This window comes from Camelus bactrianus, chromosome 4 (assembly GCF_048773025.1).
Source record: "Camelus bactrianus isolate YW-2024 breed Bactrian camel chromosome 4, ASM4877302v1, whole genome shotgun sequence".
Classification (NCBI taxonomy): Eukaryota; Metazoa; Chordata; class Mammalia; order Artiodactyla; family Camelidae; genus Camelus; species Camelus bactrianus.
The window spans coordinates 76,548,839-76,567,858 of record NC_133542.1 but is presented as its reverse complement, the minus strand read 5'-3'; the positions used below and the strand labels follow the sequence as shown (position 1 = coordinate 76,567,858).

General features: G+C 64.2%; 1 protein-coding gene across 1 annotated transcript; it reads left to right on the top strand.

Moving 5' to 3' along the window:
- The first annotated feature begins 249 nt into the window (after positions 1 to 249).
- LOC141577521 (uncharacterized) lies at positions 250 to 9,711 on the top strand. Its single transcript, XM_074362643.1, has 2 exons — positions 250 to 4,851; positions 5,774 to 9,711. Exon 2 carries the CDS (start codon positions 7,891 to 7,893, stop codon positions 8,869 to 8,871), a length of 981 nt encoding a protein of 326 aa, XP_074218744.1. The 5' UTR covers positions 250 to 4,851; positions 5,774 to 7,890; the 3' UTR covers positions 8,872 to 9,711.
- The last annotated feature ends 9,309 nt before the right edge of the window (positions 9,712 to 19,020 follow it).

Sequence of the window (19,020 nt, the reverse complement as noted above, 5' to 3'; positions counted from 1 at the left end):
CTGGGCCAGGACCGGGGGCCTGGGGGGGGTCTACACCATGACACGGGGGTGAGATACCCAAAGGTGCACGCTCTCCGACTCCTCCGAGCCGCCTGAGCCGCAGCGTAGCCCACCCCCTGGCCCTGAGAGACAGCAAGTGCGGCCCCCGCCTCGCCTGCACGCAGAGCCACGTTGCAGGCTGACTCGAGGTGGGGCGGAGGGGGCAGCGCCCAGCAGCGGGGAGGCTGGCGTGTGCGCAGGAGACTGGGGTAGGTGCAGGATTTGGCCTCAGCACGCCGGAGCCAGGGCCGGATCACAGAATCGTCCAGGGAAGAGGCTGCCTTAGAGGAGACTTCGGGGTTGCGGGCCTTGTCCCTGGGCCATTGTAACAGACAAGCCTCAGTGGGGGAAACAGAGAGGCCCCGGGCCGGAGCAGGCCATCGGCTGCGGAGAACCACAGGCCTTTTGAAAGGCACCTCCTGGCATGCCAAGGCCCTGGCGGGGACGGAGGGCCTGACCGTGGAACCCCAGGCCCTCCAAGGGTGGGGTCATGTGCCCTGGAGCCACTCTCAGCCCCCGCTGTAGACAGCACTCTCCTCCACTTGCTCCTGGGAGGTCTGGGGCCCCACACAGAGAGCTGGAGGAGGAGGGAACCCCCAGCTGGGATGCCCAGGGGCCTGCTGGGTTTGGGGGTGCCAGCTGAGAACATGCAGCGGGCTCCCCAGCTGCTCAGCTCAGCCCTGTAGCCCCCTTCCAGCCTGACCCCAGACCCGCCCCTGCGGCCCCCACCCATGCCCTCTACTCTGTTCGCGTCCCCCCACCCCCCCAGCCCTCATGCCCCGACACCCCCCGCGTCCCCACGGCCCCCATGCCCACACCCTCTACTCCCACCACACCCCACGCCCCCAGCCCCCACAACCTCCACGGCCTGAGCCCAGGAGCAGACAGGCCTCCTTCACTCTCACAGCAACTTGGACTGACCTTTAAGGAGAAAAACAAAAGCCCCCTTAGAACTGCTTCCTGAGGGACATGAGTTTTCCTCAAACACTGAATTCAAAAAAAAAATACTTTTTTCCACTTCCCCTGGAAGGAGTATCAAAAACTGCACTTGAAGCATTCTTAATACATGTCACAAGTGTTATAAGCCCTAAATGCAGCTAATTTTGTCCACCTGGTTTCTGTATTTTCCCCAAATAAAACTTCACAAAGACCTAAAATTCTTTCCCATTCCAGAGTGCGTTCGCGAGCACATTTACAAGGGCGGATGCGTGGAAGCCATGCCAGCAGGCAGAGGGCGAGGGGGGCCGAGGGCGGCGGCGGGTGGGGGAGCAGATCCGAGCAGGGAGGGGGCAGAGCCCGCGTTTGGTTCCAAGAGGCAGAACACAGCCGGCGCTCGAATCTGATTTCATCGGGAGCAACCCTGCCCCAGACCCTGGCTCCCCAGCCCGGCTGGAGTTTTGCCAAGAGTGGGGCACCCTGGCCAGTCCAGGCCCAGGAGTCGGCTCGGCCCGCCCCAGCCCCCACCAGGCTTCCCACAGGCTGAGTCAGTCGCGGTGGAGGAGGCAGTGGTCACCAGTGGTGGCGTCCAGGCCACAGTCGTCCTAGACTTGCTGATGGCCTGACTGGGGGCCGAGTCTGTCTTGGGGTTGACACCAGAGGAGCTGGCAGGGGAGGCGGTGGCATGCGGTGGACAGACACCCCCGGGGCCTGCCTCCCATACCCCTCCCTTTCCGGGGCTCTGGCCCCACACGGCGCCCGGTGGCCCTGCGGCCTGGAGCTGCGTTGCCTGCCCCCAGGCCCAGGCCGGTGCTCTCTGGAACATCCCTCAGTGCAGCCCCACCAGGCCCTGGGCAGGCGCAGTGCAGTGGTGGCCACAACCCTGCCCAGTGCCTGAGCATTCACTGTGCACCGACTCAGGCAGGGAGACTGAGCCTCGGGCAGCGACAGCCACTCGCTCAAGGTTCCACAGCCCAGACGTGGCCAAGCCGGGACCAGCCTGTGCACCACTGAAGCTGGTGTCTGAACCCCCACGTCCAGTCCACACCCACCTCGCAGCCCCTGGGGCACAGAGGGGCAAACCGAGGCCGCAGAGGAAGCCAGCCAGAGGCACAGGTGGAAGCCCCGGCTGACTGTCCACAGCACGCGTGCTCGCGGTCCTGCTGAAGCCCTCCAGGGGCTCACGAGGCTTCCGGGGTCCCCTACTCTGGTAACGCGCGGGGCCCAGGGGGCAGCTGACCCTGGTGGCATCCGAGCAAAGGGCGCACACCCTGGTGGGGAGAGGGCACAGCCCCAGGCGGGGAGGGACACTCCAGAGCAACTCCATGTCCAGGGCCCGCCTCCCCTCCCACGGCCCCAGCCTCCCCGGGAAGCCACCCAGAAAAGGAGGAGGAAAAAGTTCATTTCCTGAACATTCGTGCGGAAAGGGAAGAGTGCCGGCCTCGTCCACGTGGCAGTCCCCCAGCGCCCTCGGCCAGCAGCCTCGCCCTGCAGGCTCCTGAGGGGTTGGGGAGGGCCCTGCTGGGACAGGAGGCACCCCCTCCTCACGGCTGGTCCCTTCCTGCCCTCCTCGGTCCTGCAGAACCAGCTGCTGCTTCTCCCTTCAGCCCAGGGCAGGCGGAAAGGGCCCCGGGAGCCGGTCAGGGCGGGGGGCCTGTGGGGCTCTCCCCCCGGAGGAGAGGCTCACCCACCTCCACTGCCAGGACTGGGCTCTCCCTCGGGGCCAAATCCACGCCTCTGTGTGCGAAGTCTGCCCCGGGCACCAGGGACACAGCTGAGCATAACACATCTGTCTCTGCTCTGGGTCCCGGGAAGATGACAAATAAACAAGCACAGGAGATGCCTCCCGCGCCTGAGGAAGGAAGATGTGGGCAGGAGACTGGAGAGCAGGGTGAGAGTGGGTGCCCGCTGGACCCTCGGAGAAGGCCCTGCCCAGAAGTGGACACCAGAGCCAGCAAAAAGAAGCTGGAGATCTGAGGAAGTGCTCCAGGCAGAGAACATGGCAAATGCAAAGGCCCTGGGGCAGGAGGGGCTCCCAGGAGGCCGATGTGGGAGGGAGTGAGTGGGGAGGGGCAGGCGTATGTGCCATCCTCTCCCTAAACACACAGCAGGCACCAGCTGTGTGCCTGGTTCTGCGGGGGTGGGGCTGTTTTCCCACAGGTTCGGGGTCTCCCTGGGGGACAGGTGTTCCAGCCGCCGGACCCCGGAAGCTGGAAGCAGGGTGAGAGGCCCAGGCTTACCTAGCTTGGCCCTCGCATCCATGAAGTGTACCTGAGGCCGACTTTGGGTGCCATCTCCAGGGCAGGCTAAATCCTCCCCCCGGGGTCCCCCCTTGAGGACCAGGGGACACTCACTGTCCAACAGCACTGAAGGAAATGCTGGTCGGCACAGAGCGACTCGGTGCGGCCCGGCCCAGGGGCAGCCTTCCTGCAGCGGGGCAGCCCGTGCTGATGGTGCCCCCAGGAGGCAGCTCTGGAAGGTTCTAGGCGTTTGCCCGGCAGGTCCTCCCTGGCCCCGGGGGTCTGCAAGTGCCTGAGTGCCAGGGTCTCCCAGTGTGGGCAGCTCCTCCAGGGGAAGTGGTGGCCACAGGGTGTTTGGGGGAGGAGAGGAGGGGTCCACAGGAGGGGGGTTGGCAGGGCGCGGCCGCATCCCAAGGACAGTGGGCGCTGACGGGGGCACTCAGGGCCAGCCATCCCACAGGAGGAAGCGAGGCCCTCCCCGGCCCCCTCCTCCTCCCCCTCCACGCCCAAGCTCCCCTCCCCGCCTCCTTGTGGATCCCCCGGAAGAAACGTAGAGTCACCACAGCTGCACCGACGGGCTGGCGGGGCCCCACCGCGGCACAGAGCGCACGTGGCCTCGCAGCAGCCCAGAGCAGCAGGGATGACCGCCCCCTGCCACAAATGCCCAGAGAGGTCGCGCTGCCCACTCCCTGGCCACGCAGCTCCCAGGCGCTCCCTCCAGGCTCAGCATCCAAGTCAGCTGACAGCGAAGCTGAGCGCGGCCGCTCCGCCGTGCTCCGCCCTGGCACCCAGAGCAAGCTGCACCTGCTCCCAATAGTCCAAGACAAGGCAAGTCAGCCCAGTGCCAGCACCCCTCAGTTCCCCAAACGGACAGCCAGTAGGGTGCCAGGGCAGGCTTCCCGAGCAGAGGGAAAGGGAAGCCAAGGGCCTCCCTCACTCCCGCAGAAGCGCCGGCCTCTCCAGTGAGCGTGAGTGCTGCCCGCTGACCTGCCTTCCTTCCCGGAGCACTTGCCCCTGGCTTCTCTGCGTGGGCCAGATGGGGGGGGGGCGTTCCTACCACAGAGCCCCTGGGGGCCAGGGACGCTGGGTGCCCTGAGAACAAATTGCTCTGTTACAGTCTTAATCGGCGTTAAGTCGGACATCTTCGTAGAGGAGGCTGAGTTCCACGCTGCTGCTGAACATAGCGTTCCTGGAGACTGACGGGCTCCTGGGGGCCGGCGGAAGCCGTGTGGATGACAGGGGGAGACTCGGGCCGTCCGCCCAGCGCGACCGTGGAGTGGGGGAAGACCGGCGGGCGCTCGGCCGGGCTGGGCCCACGGGAAGGGCTGGCGCAGCCCCCGGCCCCGGGCTCCCCTGAGCCTAGGGGTCCAGCTTACTGCAGGGGTCACAGTCAGATACCATTCGTGCCCTCAGGGGCGAAGCCCAGCCCACCCAGGCTTTTCCCCGGGAAAGCTGACGGTGGGGCAGGGCCAGGTCCTGGGGCTCCAGTCCCAGCCGGGAGAGGACCCCAAGTCCCCCCACCGGATGCAACAGCCCAACACCCTGCTAGAGGCTGGACCCTGCCGGGCACCAGGACATGGGGGGACGGGCCAGGCACGTGGGGTGCAAATGACGGGTCTTCGGAAAAGCCTGTGTGGTCAGTGCCACAGCTTCCACTTTACCTTCTGGGAACCGGGGAGGGTTGGACTGACCTGTCCCAGGTACCTGGCTCCGAATGTGGGCCCCGGCCAGGCCACCCTCTGTCTCCAGGAGCCTCAAGGCCCACCACTGGGCCTCTAGATGTTTCCTGCAAACCCAAAGCCCAGGGTGCTACCTGAGGAAGGAGTCCCCAACCCCAGCCCAGGACCCGCCTTGGGCCCCTGGGCTGCCAGTGGCCAGGCCCCTTGCTTGGGTGGGCCTCCTCTGCCCCCTAGTGTCAGCACTTTAGGGCTGCTGGCGGTTGCCCCCTACCCGTCGGGGTCAGTGGGGCAGAAGGAGGGCCTGTGACCGGGCCCCAGGCAGGCGGTCACGCTCACAGCCCCAGCTCACCGGTGCCCGTGCAACGGGTGTGAGCCCAGGCGCAGCCCCACCCACAGGCGTCCGAGCCGCACAGCCCCACGAGCTGCTCACGCTCAGGAGGTGGTCTGGGGTTGGCCCACTGTGGTTGCCCTCTTGAGGTTCTTAGTCTTTTTGGAAGGAGAGGCCCACAAATTCTGCAGCCAGCCCTGCTCCCAGCTTTCACACCAGCTGGGTGAGACTCAGCCATGCCCCTGCCGCCCCCGGCCCCGGCCTTGGCTGCTCATCTGTGAAATGGGTTTATGCCCAGTTCCCAGGGTGGTCAGAGGGTAAAGGAAACACAGAGCTCTGAAGCTCGGGGTGGGTGAGGAGGGAGTCCGGGAGGCCAGAGGGATGCGGGGAGAGGAAGTGGGGGGGAAGCAGGGAGAGAGGGAGGAGAGAGAGGGGAGCAGGGACGCTAACGGGAGGAGAGGGCAGGGAGCAGGGCCAGGCCTGGCACAGGCGAAGGCGGAGCCCGCCAGGTCTACAGACTCCTCTCTCTCTCTCCCCCTCTCTCTCTCCAGCATTCCCCTACACCCCCCTGGCCCAGTCCCACCCTCACCCAAGGAGCTGAGAGGACTCGGCCCGAGTCCCGTGGAAAAGAAGCGGCTGCACATTTTCCGAGATGTTTTAAACATTGTTTTGGCAACGCCGCGACTCCTCCACGGCCGGAGACATCCTGACATGAAACAAGCCTGACCCTCATCCCAGCCCCAGGCTCCTCTGGCCTCCTCCCCCGGCCAGCCCAGGCTCCCAGCTGCCGGACACGCTGGGCGGGAGAGGCCAGCCTGCCCTCTTCAAATGGCCTCTTTCTGGGGCCAAAACACGACTCACGGCGAGTTTGTTTCTGTAGTTGCTAAATAGCAGCACTGCATCTGTGCGGACGGCTCCCTGCCCCATGCAGGCTTTCTGGGCCAGGACGGGGCCCAGCCTCGAGGTGCTGGGGAGAGACTGAGGCCCACAGAGGCCCACAGAGGCAGAGGAGCTTGCCTGGACTTCAGAGCAAATGGCTGAGCTGGGGGCTGGCCCCGGTGCAACCTCTAAACAGCTGGGACATGGGTGTCGGAGGGGAGGGTGCTGGCATGGGGGGTGTCAGCCCTGGGGTCCTCCAAGCCTCTCCTTCCCCATCTGCAAGTGGTTCTGAACATTAAGGACCTCACTGTGCCTAAACTACCTGTCACAGGGCCTGACTCATGGAGAGTAACAAAAAATGACGTTCAGGAAAGGAGGGCCCATGAAGGGTTTGGACAGGTGGGCAGGAGCTCACCAGGTTGGCTGGGCAGCGACAGGGACGCAGGCTGCGTGCGTGCGGCAGGAGGGAGGCCGGCAGACCTCTCCCTGGGCAGAAGCAGGCCCACCTCCCCACCCCCCCTCATCCCGGCTCCTCTCAACATGCGGGGGTGTCTAGGACCATCTCCTGTTGGGGAGGTGAAGCTTTCCCCCTGGGCTCTTAAGTGCAGTTGTGGAGGCCTGCAGATTAAACCAGCAAGAGACAGATTATTGAGAGAAAATACAGATCTTTCTTCCTGTACACGCGTACTCGGGAGTTCACAGAAAAATGTGACTCGGAGGCGGACTTAGAATTTGGGGCTTATATGCCCCCTTCGGGTTACATGACAGGGGGAGGGGAGAGGGGAAGGGCACCAGCAGGAAAGAAAGCGTGTGACTTTTTGGAAGGATAAGCGCGGGGGAGGAGGGCGGGGCTGGGGCAGCCCTGCAGGCATCTGCTCAGGTGCCGGGAGAGGCTCAGGTGAACCGCGAGCCGTGTGGGGCCTCGGTCTTCGTGGGAACAGTCTGCCCTGGTGGCTCCAAGGAGGGGATTTATGACAGTCAGATTCTTTTGAGTTCCTCTGGGAGGCTCTGCTCTGAGGCAGGTAGGAGGGGCAGGTAGGAACTCCGGTGCCTTCTGGTCAACATAGGTTTTTGCCACGGAGGCGCGTGCAGAAAGAAGGCCTGCACAGCTCTTGCCCCATCAGGCGGGCGGGCGGGCGGCCACCGGGGGCTCGGGGCTCACGGAGCTCCGGCTGCCTCGGGGCCCGCTTCTCCTGAAGGCCTTGCTCGGTGGCGCTGGCCTCCTGGGGGCCGGGCTGCTCGGTGCTGAGATGGCAGGACCCCCACCGGGCTCTCAGGGATGGCTGAGCCTCCGTGCAGACAGCTGCCCAGGACGTCCCTGCTCTGCCGGAGAAAGAGGTAAGCGGCCCGAGTCGGTGCCCATCCGGCCCCCACGGTGCACCTCCTGCTGGTGCCGGGGCCCCGGCACTCTCCTCTGCCCCTCCCACAGGGGTCCCCCGGCTCCGGCTGCGGCCCTGCACACAGGTGGGGGCTGGGACAGCAGGGGCTCTTCTGCGGGGCCGAGGGAGCAGACCCAGCACCGACCTCCACTTCCCAGCCCCCAGCTCGGCCACCCTGCAGGCCCGGCTGCCCAGCTGCAGCTCCAGACCTGGGATGAGCACATGCGCGAGGCCACTGGGTCCACGGGCACTGAAGCCAGGGACGCGGGTCAGGGCCGGGCACACAGAGGCCAGTCAAGTGAGCTGAGCAGAAGCAGGACACAGGGGCTCGAGAGATGCTGGGGCTCTGACCTCTCCTCTCCAGCTCCAAGAGGCCAGCTGGATGCCCGTCCTGCCCCAGAAGCCCCCAGATGGCCAGATGGGGCCCCAGACACCGATGCCCTCCACGGCTGGCCCCAGTGGGGTCAGGTTTTTATCAGCATGGGGCCTGGCTGGGAACCCCACCGTGTCCTGGGTGCCAGACACTTCCCTTCTGGGATAGCCCCGCCTCTCCCCAAGGGGCGCCGAGCACCACAAGCCGTCCTCAGCCTCGTGCCAGGTCCCCTAACAAGGACGCAGATTTCCAGCGCAGACTGAGTGCTCGGTCTACGGTGGGCTCTCCAGGGGCTGAGGCCACTAGCCTAGAACCAGCTGGCCATCTAGGCTCCAACCGAGGGGTCCCACTCATTGGTGTTAACTCTGAAACCGGACAGACCACCACTGGGAAATGGGTCTTCATTTCCTCCCGTCCCACTGGGCTGCCAGTCATAGGCCCGGGGGCTCCCCCTCCCACTCCACCTTCATCTGAGCTGTGGACAGGGCGTCTGTTCAGGTGTCCCCTGGACACACACACAGGCCAAGCCTGGGGACACAGAAGGAGGGAGGCTCACCAGGACCCTCACAGAGGCCATGGCCCAAGGGTGGAAGTGGACGGCTGCCCTGAGTCCTGGGGTGCACAGAAAATAAGGGGGTGCAGAGGAGGCCCCCAAACCCAGCCAGGTGTCTCCGGGGTGAGGAAGAGGGAGGCAGTGAAGAGGGAGCAGGGGCGCCTGGGCCACGGCAGCACTCGGCTTTGGGCTCTGCGTTCTACCTCGTGGAGTCGGCAGACGGGAGAGAGGGTCAGCCTGGGGCGGAGGCGCCACTGCAGGAGCGGGGGCCGCGGAGGGGGCCCGAGGGACGGGGAGGGGCAGCAGGCAGAGCAGCTCTCCCCAGACCTGCTCGCAGCGGGAGCTGGAAGTTCAGGGCCAGAGACCCCCTCGCACCCGCGTCTCCCTCAGTGGACGTTAGGGGCCAAACAGGTCTTGAGCGTGAACATCCTGCCCTCCTTCTACCTATTTTTCATGTTTTCATGAAAAGGAGCATCGAGTAACAGAGGAGGGATGTGGCTGCTACGGAGAAGCTTGGGACAGGCTGCAGGCCAGCGACCGGCACAAGCACGAAGCTTCTGGAGCCTGGGCTGGGGCTGGGGCCACACGCCTGTGGACTGACGCCCGACGGCCGGGACGACCAGAGGCCGCCCTGCCTCAGCCGCCAGCGTCTTGCCGCTGCCCGGGCTACTCAGACCTCCTCCCCGGCCGGGCATTTCGCTGGCTGACAGCTCAGTACCTGTCTGGTTGCCTCCGGGAGGAGCCTTAGCCGTTCTGCTGCCAGAAAGAGGCGGACACACAGGAAACTCAAGGGCCGGGAGCCCCCGGACCACGCGGCCTCGGGGCGCAGAGGGGCCGCCCTGCTCCGGGGGGCCCTCCTCTCCCCGCTCCCCCGTACCTAGGGACCGGCCTCCCGCAGCCAAGCAGCACGGCGCCTGTCCTCCCCGTCTCTGTCCCCGCCATAGCCTGCAGCGGGGAAGTGTGTTTCCCTCGTCTGCCTCCGCCCTCCCGCGACCGGCACAGGCCCGCACGGGCGTCCAGCCGCAGAGACCCAGCAGGCCGGCGTGTGCCCGGCCCGGCTCTGGGCAGGCTGCCACTGCGGCCGCCCCGTCACTCTGCTTCGGCTCCCGGCCGGGCGCTGTGCTGGAACCTTTATGCCAGAGGAGGGGGTTTGTTTTTTCCCCACTTGACAGACAAGGGAACGGAGGCCGGTGAGCCCAGCGACATGCCAGAGGCCACGTGGCCGGAGTTGGAACACATGTCTCTCGCTGGTCACCACCACAGTGCCATACTCCCTCCAAGCCACAAATGGGCCCCGCAGCACCCCCCAGGAAGAGGCAAGCTGGGAGGCCTGGGGCCCAGCTCAACTCAAACACTGACTGAACCCCGCCTACGTAGCAGACACTGGGGTCCCACTGAGGAGAGGAGACAGGCGTGTGAGGAAATGGGCCGCGGATGGCACCACGAGGGCCATCTTGGAGAAGGACCACGGCTGGGACCCTGCTGAGCCAAGGGCCAGGTGACAGGAGGACCTAGTGCAAACGACAGTGTCTGACTTTCTGAGTGGCGGCTTCTCCCGGCCGAGACTGTTTGCACCAGGAAGCCAGCTGGCGTGTCATGAAGACACGCAGGCAGCCCCAGGTGCTCCCCCAGGGGAGCCAGTCGGACCACCATGTGGTTCCACTGTGGACGCAAAACTTAGTGGGCCAAAGAAGAAACAGGGTATTTGCAGAGTCTCCAAGCCTCCTCCCCCAACCCCCCCCCCACAAAAACCCCAACAATGCGAGCGGCCTGGAGTTCCCAGAACACAGACGAAGCGCTGGGGCAGTGCAGGCATGATGGGCTTTCTGGAGGGGTCTCAGACCTGGGCAGTCTGCAGGGCCTGGAGAAGGAGGGGGGAAGCGTGACCCCACACATGGCCTGGGCATCCTGAGTCGAAATCCGGTTGGCCTGGTCCGCTCCGGGGCTCCTGGCCTCTCCAGGCACCAGGCACGGGCGGGAGGCTCGCATCTGCCGTCCCTTCCAGCAACCCGGTGAGGCCAGTACTGCTAAGATCGCATTTCCCAGAAGGGGAAACTGAGGCTCAGAGCCGTGGGCGTGAAGACTGTGGGTGGCATCGCTGGGGGTCACACCCAGGCTGGACCACCTGAAAAGCCAGGTGCCCTCTCGGGGCCCACATGCCTGCCCCCCCACTCCTCAGTCAACACAACCAATGCTTTTGCGGGGAGCCTCTATCAGCTGAGCTTTGAGCCTGGCCCTGCCCCTGGCTCTTCCAAGAGACAAGACTTCTATTCACAAAACAGAAGATCAGACTGTGTGACCCGTGTATCAAATGCAGCAGAATCCAAATGAGGGAGAAACTCAGGCAGGCAGGGCTGGCTCAGGAGGGCTTCCTGGAGGAAGAAGTAAGGTTGGGGGATGGCCACCGAGTGTTCCCTGTGGAAGCCCAGGACCACGTTGCTGACACTGCTTGGGGGTAATCCACTTGGGGTCTTCCCCAGGCTGCAGTCACGCCCGGCCAGGAGGCGCCCAGTGCAGGCTGGAGGCCTGCTGTCCCGGAGGGTCCTGTGCAGCGCGCCCTCCCAGCCGGGCTACAGGGAGGAAACAGGGCCTGGGGTCCTGAGCGCAGCCGCAGACCGCCCACTGCTCTTCCTGGCAGCCCTGAGCCTCGATCATCCCTGTGGACCCTCTGCCCCACAGCTTGGGCCACTGGTCAGCACGTGCTCTTGGGCTCCCGAGGTGCCCGCGCTCTCCATGGGGGGATGAGGCCTTCAGGGGGCTCCAAGGAGGGTTCCTGGCTAGCCAGTCCACATCCAGGGTCCCCCAGTGGAGAACTGGCCCAGGGCACCACGCAGGCAGGGACGTGCCCTATCACCACCTCCCCGGGGGGGGCAGGTTTCAGGGCAGCTGCCCCTAAACACAGAAGCATCAGCCAACACCCAGATCTGCCACATCCGCCAGCGCCACCCCGCTTTCTGCGGTTCCCAGGAGGGCGGTCCGCCTCCCGGACCTCCCGACCCCCCATCTTCCTCCTGAGGAGTTAACGAAGGAACCAGGTCTGTTCCTTCACAGACGGTGATGTTTGACGTCCCACCTTAGCCCCGGCAGAAAGCGAATCACGGGCGCAGAGGGCAGGGCTTGCTGGAGGCCGTCCAGGGCCCAGGACCGCCCGTCTGACCCCTGCCTGGAGCTCCCGCCCCGCCCCAGGCCCATGGAAAGTCCAGCAGAGAGACTCAGCCCAAGGACAGTGCAGCCCACGGCCAAGGCCCGGCCACGGTAGGAGGGGGACCAGAGCTCCCTGCTAAGCGGAGAGCCAGCAGCTACTTTCCACGGAAAAAATGTCTTCAGACCCCCAGAGGCCGGGAGGCCCCAGCCCATGAGTCAAGGCTCGGCTGCAGCCACTGCTGAAACTCTTCCCAGACAGACAGCCGGCCCCCCCCCCCCCCCGCCCGCCAGCCCGTCCTGAGCCAGGCTCTGCCCCCGCCCGGCAGGCCCGCCCGGCCAGGGCCCCTCCAGCCTGAGCCCCTCCTCCCAGCGCCCCGGCCCTCCGCCCCGCCTGACACAGCCCCCTGCTCGAGTCCCCGTCCTCTGGGGTGTCCGCCTCCCACCTGCAAAGTGGGGAGAAGAGCCCGGCTGGCGGCAGGCCGGGCCTCAGGGCCCAGAGGCAAACTGCTCAGGGTCACCCGCGAGGGTGGCCTCAGGCCTTGCGTCCTGGCCCTCAGGCCTGGCACCTGGCAGCTGCCAGGGAACGCTGGCCTACTGGAACCTGAGTTCCTCACGCAGACGCCTGCCCACCCTCGCCCTGTCACTGGGTTTCTCTGTGAGGTTTTACTTCAAGAAACGTTTCTGAGACGAAACGCGGAGATGAGCCTAAGCGAGGCCGCTGTGCGGACCCCGGCGTGACCCTTCGGAGGTGGCAGGGCTGTGCCCCGCAGGGCTCATGAGCAGCAGGCGAGGCCCTTTCTGCCCTGATAGGTCCCTGGCTCTGGGACGGGAGGGGGTCTGCAGCAGTGCCAACCTCGGCCCAGAGGCCCGGGGTCCGCCTTCGGGGTCAGGGGTGTTTCCACCGGCGTCCCTGGAATCTTGGGCACAGGGAGCTGGTATCCTTTTCTGGGCAGCAAGGACTACGTCGGCTGTCACGTTCCAGGACCCCTGGCTCAGGGGCATGCCCTCTGGAGACCCCATCTGGAAGTGCAGGGACAAGCAGGACCCAGACCCAGGGGCCAGAACAGCACCCTGTGAGGGGACAGAGGTGGCCTGCCACCCTCCCTCCCACTCCCAGGCCCACGGTAGCCAGGACCTGGGGACACCATGAGGGTCCCAGACACCTGGCCCCAGGCTACAGAGCTGCCTGTGGGAGGTACTGGAGCCAGGCCCCGCTCAAAGTGGGGAACCCTGGGGGCCGAGCCCCGCCCCACTCTGCAGCCCCAGGGACCCTCCCAGGGGCCTCCCGATGTTTCCATCCCAGGCCCAGCGGGACTGACAGAAACTGAAATTTTCAGGCGGAGCCCAGGGGGCGCTCCCCTCCCTCCCGCCTGGGTCGGGCCGCAGGTCTCAGACCAGACAGCCCAGTCTGTCCAAAGACTGTCTGTCCTCCTCGCTTCTACCTTCCACCTTCTGCAGAAGACCCCACGGGTCATCGGCTGGCCTGGCTCGAGGGCCAGAGCCGGCCCGGGGCCCGTGCCCTGCGGTGCGGGTCCCAGAAGCAGCGGGCGGGCTGCATACTTTCCCACTGACGTCACCCGGCATGGCCTGCCTCTGAAGTGACTGCAAACCCTCAGGGGCCTGATTACAGCTGTCTTCGCAAAGTGAAATCAGATGGTTTCTCCAAACCTCCCCCAGCCCCTGCCTCCTCCCCCACTCCCTCTCTCCTTCTCTCTTTTATTATGTTCCTTGGACCACGTCCAGATGTTTCCTGCAAAGGCAACCCTCCAAAAATTCACAAAAGAGAGTGAGAGCGCGCAGCTTCCTGCCGGCCCGGGCTGGAAGCGGCGACGTGGCAGGGCGGGGGTGGCGGCCACGTCCGCAGGCCGGCGGGAGGCCGCAGGCTCCAGGCAGGCCCGGGGTCCGGACACCCGCAGGACGTGGCCCTGGGGCAGCCCCTCTCCCTGGACGCCGGGGCCGCGGCCGCAGCGATGGGCCGGGCAGGGCAGAGCAGCAGGCCCCGGCGCTGGGCCCAGGCTGACCCGGCGGGGGCCCCCAGCAGCGCGCTCACACGCGCGGCCCTGGGAGAGCGCGTCTCCACGGCGCTGGCCGCGCGGCTGGGGGCCCTAATTACAAGCAGTGCCCATCTGGCGTTGGCATCACCTGTCTAGCTCACCGGGAGGCAGGTTCCAGAGGCCCCATGGGAGGAGGCGCTTTGGAGCCTGGAAGGAGACCCCGGAGCCCCCAGGCAAAGGCAGGAAGGCTGTGTCCGGCGGGGAAGCACTGTGGGGGGACCCGCTGTGGGGGCCCACGGCACCTCCGGGCTGCAAGGTGGGGCCGGCCCACCCTGCCGCCGGGACACCATCAAAGCCTTGGTGAGGGCATCCTGGAGGCACGGCCTGAGCCGGGAGAGAAGGGCCCAGGTGCTGCCTCTGGAAGCCCCGCGGCCCCACTCAGCCCCCAGCGCCATCCTCCCAGACGATGCAGAGTCTTACCAGGCAGGGTCCCCTCCGTCCTGTGTGCCTCCAGGTCCAGGATGGGGTGGGGTGGTCAGGCTAGACCATGCTCCCCGCCTTGGTCAGCAGGACCCCCACTCAGGGAGGCTCCCCTCACCTGAAACTCTTGGTTCTCCCTGGGGGCTCTGGGATGCCAGGGGATGCCCGCTGGGCAGAGCTGGGAGTGTGGACAGGTGAGGACCCCCAGCCAAGTGTCCAAGGGTCTGAAGATGGACCGCAGGGGCGTGCTGGGGGTCATGACAGAAATGAGTCTGACCCCCCCCCCACCTGCTTCGGGGCCGGTCAACAGAGACACTGACATTGCAGGCCAGGGCCCCCAAGACCACCCCCTCAGCTTCGGTGATTCGCTGGAAGGACTCAGAATTCAGCCAAGATGCTACGCTCACAGTTGGGGTTTATTACAGCGAAAAGACAGATAAAAACCAGGCAAGGGAGGGTCCCCGTGGGGCAGGTCCAGGAGAGACCAGGCACCAGCCCCTCCTGGTGGACGTGTGACGTCATGGGTGGGGGCTGCCAACCGGGGAAGCCCCCCTGAGCTTTGGCACCCAGGGTCTCCCTGGGGATTGGCCGTGTACTGAGCATGTGGTTGACCTGAACCTCCAGCCCTTCCAGAGGCCCGAGGTCCTCCGTAAACCCATCGCTAGCAGGACTCTCCTGCCAGGCCGGCCCCAGGTAAACAAAGATGCCCTCTTCAGCAGGACGTCCCCAGGGCTCAGCGGTCCCTCCTGGGAGCCAGGCCAGGGCCAGAACTTTCTTGGGCCCAGGGCTGCTGAGTTAACCCTTTCCTGCACAGTGACCACAGCAAACTGGGAACCACGCTGGGAGGCACTTGGCCCCGAGGAGCCCGAGGCAGGGAGGAAGCTACAGCCCCTGCCAGAGACATGGGCGGTGTGGGGGCCAGGACGACACTGCTGTCACCTCTGTCTTACAGGTGACAGAACAGAGGCTGAGTGGGGGCGCAGAGTCAGCCTGCACTGCAGCCCAGATCCAAACCCCATCTCTCACGGCAGCCCAGCCCCTCCCAACCTCCCCCTGAGCCTCCCCTCTGCAGAGCCAGCCGGGCACACGCCTGCGGGACCCTGCAGCGGGCCCAGATGGAGTCGCCTCCTCCCAGACCCCAGCGAGTCTTTCCTCAACTGCAGGTGACATGAGCATCCTTCACAGGGGTCCCCACCCAAGCCCTCCCAGGACCCCCAGTCTCAGAATGTGCGGCAGGCGTCTGTGAGGGCAGAGGGTGATGCTTAACCCCGGGGAATGAAGCTCGGATTCCAGACAACAGAGGAGGGGGCTTGGGGGGGAGGGAAGCCTTGGTGCTGCCCACCCCAACCCCGTCACCCTGAACCACAGAGCATCAGTTCCTCTTTCTACAGAAAGGAAAGCTGACAGCCCAGAGACTCGAAGGGATGTACCCCCAGTCACACAGAGATGTCACAGTCCTTGGCCACCCCACACTGCTCACCTATCCAGAGATGTCCCTGATGCCGGCTCAAAATTTTTTGAGTCTTCACACAGCGGCTTTCCAGGCTGGTCCAAGAGGATAGCCATCAGTGCAGGTGGAGGGGAGTCGTCTGAGCAGCCCTGCAAAGCAGCCTCACCCTGGACCGCAGCAGCAGCAAGAGAGACTCCAGTTAGACCTGAGGAAGACACAAGCTGCAACCAGGTGATCACACTGGTTACGGACAAGCCCCAGGAGCCCCCAAGTGCTCTCCTCCCTGCGACACACGTGACGCTTCCGGAAGGCACAGGCGCACACAGCGACCTCGTGAGACAGCGGCAGGACCAGGCGACCCGTCCGATGATGCCCTGGTCAGTACAGCTAAGATTTATGGCCCGCCTGTCAGTAGCTAAATCTCTAGGCCTCAGCGCTTGTAGCTAAAAGATGGCAAAGTGCCCGCAGCAGCCCAGGGGCGGAGATAAGGGGGCTTCGGCCCGCAGTTCCCTTCGGAGAGCCTGGTGGGAGGTCACTGAGGGTCCGTGATTTCTTCAGACTGATCTTGGCCTTCAAAGCAGAAGACTTCCTTGAGGAACCAGGCATGAAATCAGAAGATTTTCTTTTCCCAATTTTGTGCCCAAAGAACCCCTATTTACCCTTCAGCGCCCAGCTTAACAGCCGCGTCCTCTGGGAAGCCTTCCCCCGCCTCCCCCACCGGCAGCTCCCTCCTCCAACGTGGCCTCCTCTGGCGCAGCGCAGCCCCCATTTGCTGCCTGCATGCAGCCCCAAGAAAATGTTCTAGACTTTCACTGTCCCACGTGCCAGCCACTGGCCACACGTGCCTTTGACAGCTTGAAATGTGGCTTGTACAAGTGGAGATGGGCTGTAAGGGAAAAATTAGTACCACATCTCAGACTCGGCACCCGAAGAATGAACATAAAGTAGCTCGTTAATCATTTTTAGATGCTCACATGCTGAAATAATAATAGTTTGACATATTGGGTTAAATAAAACATACTATTAAAATTCACATGGTTCTTAATGCAGCTACTAGAAAATTTTCAGTCACACATGGGCCCAGGTTAATTCTGTCGGGCAGACTCGGCTCTCCCCTGCGCCAGCCCAGGGCCTGGCCCATTCAGATTTCCAAGCAGTGTTTGCTGAGTGAATGCATGAATGAATGAATGAATTTAAGGGCTCTTGGGGCCAAATGCATCTGCCCTGGAGCCTTGGACTGGCCCCAGCATGAACCATGACTGTCCTGTCAAAGTACAGACAACATGAGGTGTTTACTGAGCCACAGCTCCCTCCTCTGGAGTCCACACCCAACCTGCATGTCATGTGATCAGCCCCACCCGGCACCTGGCCCCATGCTGGGGTCTCACGGCACCTGGGGGAGGAGATGGGGGTGCCCCCAGGGAAGACAGGGAGCTCCAGTGAGTGAGGAGCTACAGAGGTTTGCCAGCCCGCCCTTGACCACACCTGCAGACTCACAGTGGACAGGCCGGGCGCTGGCCTTCGGCTCAGGGTAAGAGTCTGCCAGGCCGAGTTGGAGGGAGGGGGGAGGGGAAGCAGGAGGCTGCGGTGTCCTTCTCTGGGTCTTGGTGTGGCTGGCTCCTCACTGACTGTGCTGTCTAGACTGTCCCCCCACCCACTCCTCCGGCCCCCCACCTACCCACACCTTGCTTCCTGAGCACTCAGCCGGGACCCATGGCCCTGGCCTCCTAGACGTGGCCACTGGATGCCCCTCGAGGGCTCCTGGCATATCCCCAACCTCCCTTCTCCTCTGTGTCTCACTCTGAACTGGGAAGGTGCCCCCTGAAGCTTCCTGCCGCCTCTGGGGACAAGCTGGGGTATCACAAGGGGGTGGAAGGCGGTCAAAAGTCATAATCCCTTCACACCCAAGGTCTGGCCACAGAGGGGGCTCCCACTGGACCTCCGCCAGGTGGACGTCCAAGGCACCTCCACTCTTCTGCCCATGATCCCCTGAGTTCTGCATTGCCCTCTCCCCGCAGCAGCAGGTACACCCTCCCGGGACCACTCCCCACCACCGGGTGTGAGATGACTACTGCCTTCGTGTCTGGCTCTGAAAACTCACTCTTTTTATCTGTTCTGTGTTTCCAGGACTGGAAAGAAGCTTTGGGGACAAGGAGGGCCCCTCAGCCCAGATGAAATCAGAGATGCTGTCAGGGGCCCCTGGCTGCACCCACCATCCCACATAGCCCACCTGGGCAGCTCCCCGGCCCCAGGCACAGGGACAGAGAGTGGAGGGGCGGCACCTGTCCGTCACAGAGCACCAGGCTGCGGGATGGGCCCTGGGAGAGGGAGGACGGCTGCCAGGGAGATGGCAGGGCTTAGCCAATCAGCACTGGCCGCCGGGCTTGGTGGTGTGCTCACTCAGCGGGGCAATGCTGCCCTCTGGTGGTGGAGGTGGGCGCTGACAGCCCGGCCCCTTCCCTGCCCTCAGACCAGGTGCAGGCACCTGGCGATGTTGCCCCCCCACCCCTCCTTCTAGGTATATTAAAGGTACCCAGGAAGGCAGGGGCTCCTCTGGGGGAGGAGACTAAATACTTCCAGCTGTGGTGGGTTTCACACCCATCCTGTACTCCAAGGAGGCCCCTTTTTATTGGAGTCACCTCACAAGCCAAGGAAAGCTGTTTGCAGGTAATAAAGAGATCCTGGAGTGTCTCTTTCCTTGAATCGGACTCAATTCAAAGTTATAATCCACACAGCTCTGTGCACAGAGATGCGCTTTATTGAACTTGCTCATTCAGTAAGTTATTCTGGTTTTACAAACCCCTAGTTACAGAACTTAGGAACCTTCAGCTTGGCATCATTAGAGAGCGCCACCCACTGTCGACCCAGAGAACTGCAGCCCAGCTCTACAAGCTGTTGTGGCGGGAGGGGCTGGGGATGGTGTCCAGGAGCTGGTGGGATTTCCAGCAGCCTGAGAGGTCCTGATGTGACCGACGGAAGGAAACCACCAGAGTCGGAGGGATGAGCCAGGGAAGTCACCTGGCTCCAGACCTCTGAGCCAGCTGCCCTCTCAATATTCCGACTGACCCGTTGGAGCAGCTACACGGCGACAGTGCCATCGGGGGGTGGGTGGGTGCGCAGCCTCCATCCTCCTAAGGCTTCGGCAGAACCAGCCCGTCAGGCACCTGAACGCTTCTCAACACAGTGCTCCAGGCAGCCCCTGCTGCGGGCTGGACGGCCAAACAGCTGCCCTGGACAAAGAGTTCCGAACAGCCCCTCCATCCTCATTCCATGTGCTCCCAGCTGCTTGGGGTTTTTTGTAAATTTCTTTTATTAATTAAAGTATCACTTGTTTGTTGTATCCAAGTTCACTAGATTTGTACTTCCTGGAAAGTTCCTGGACTCTTTCCTTCCACTTGTCCCACCCAGGGCCCTCCGAGACCTCAAGGCCCTCTGGCCACCGTGATATCTTGGTCCTCCACTCCCTGGGCCGTCTCTGCAGCCACCTCCGGCCCTGCGACAGTCTGCCCCTCCACCACCCTCACCCACACCGGGAATTCCTCACCA

What these genes read in the sequence shown, in the direction of transcription:
- LOC141577521 (XM_074362643.1), top strand. Translation starts at nt 7,891, where the DNA reads ATGGCCAGATGGGGCCCCAGACACCGATGCCCTCCACGGCTGGCCCCA.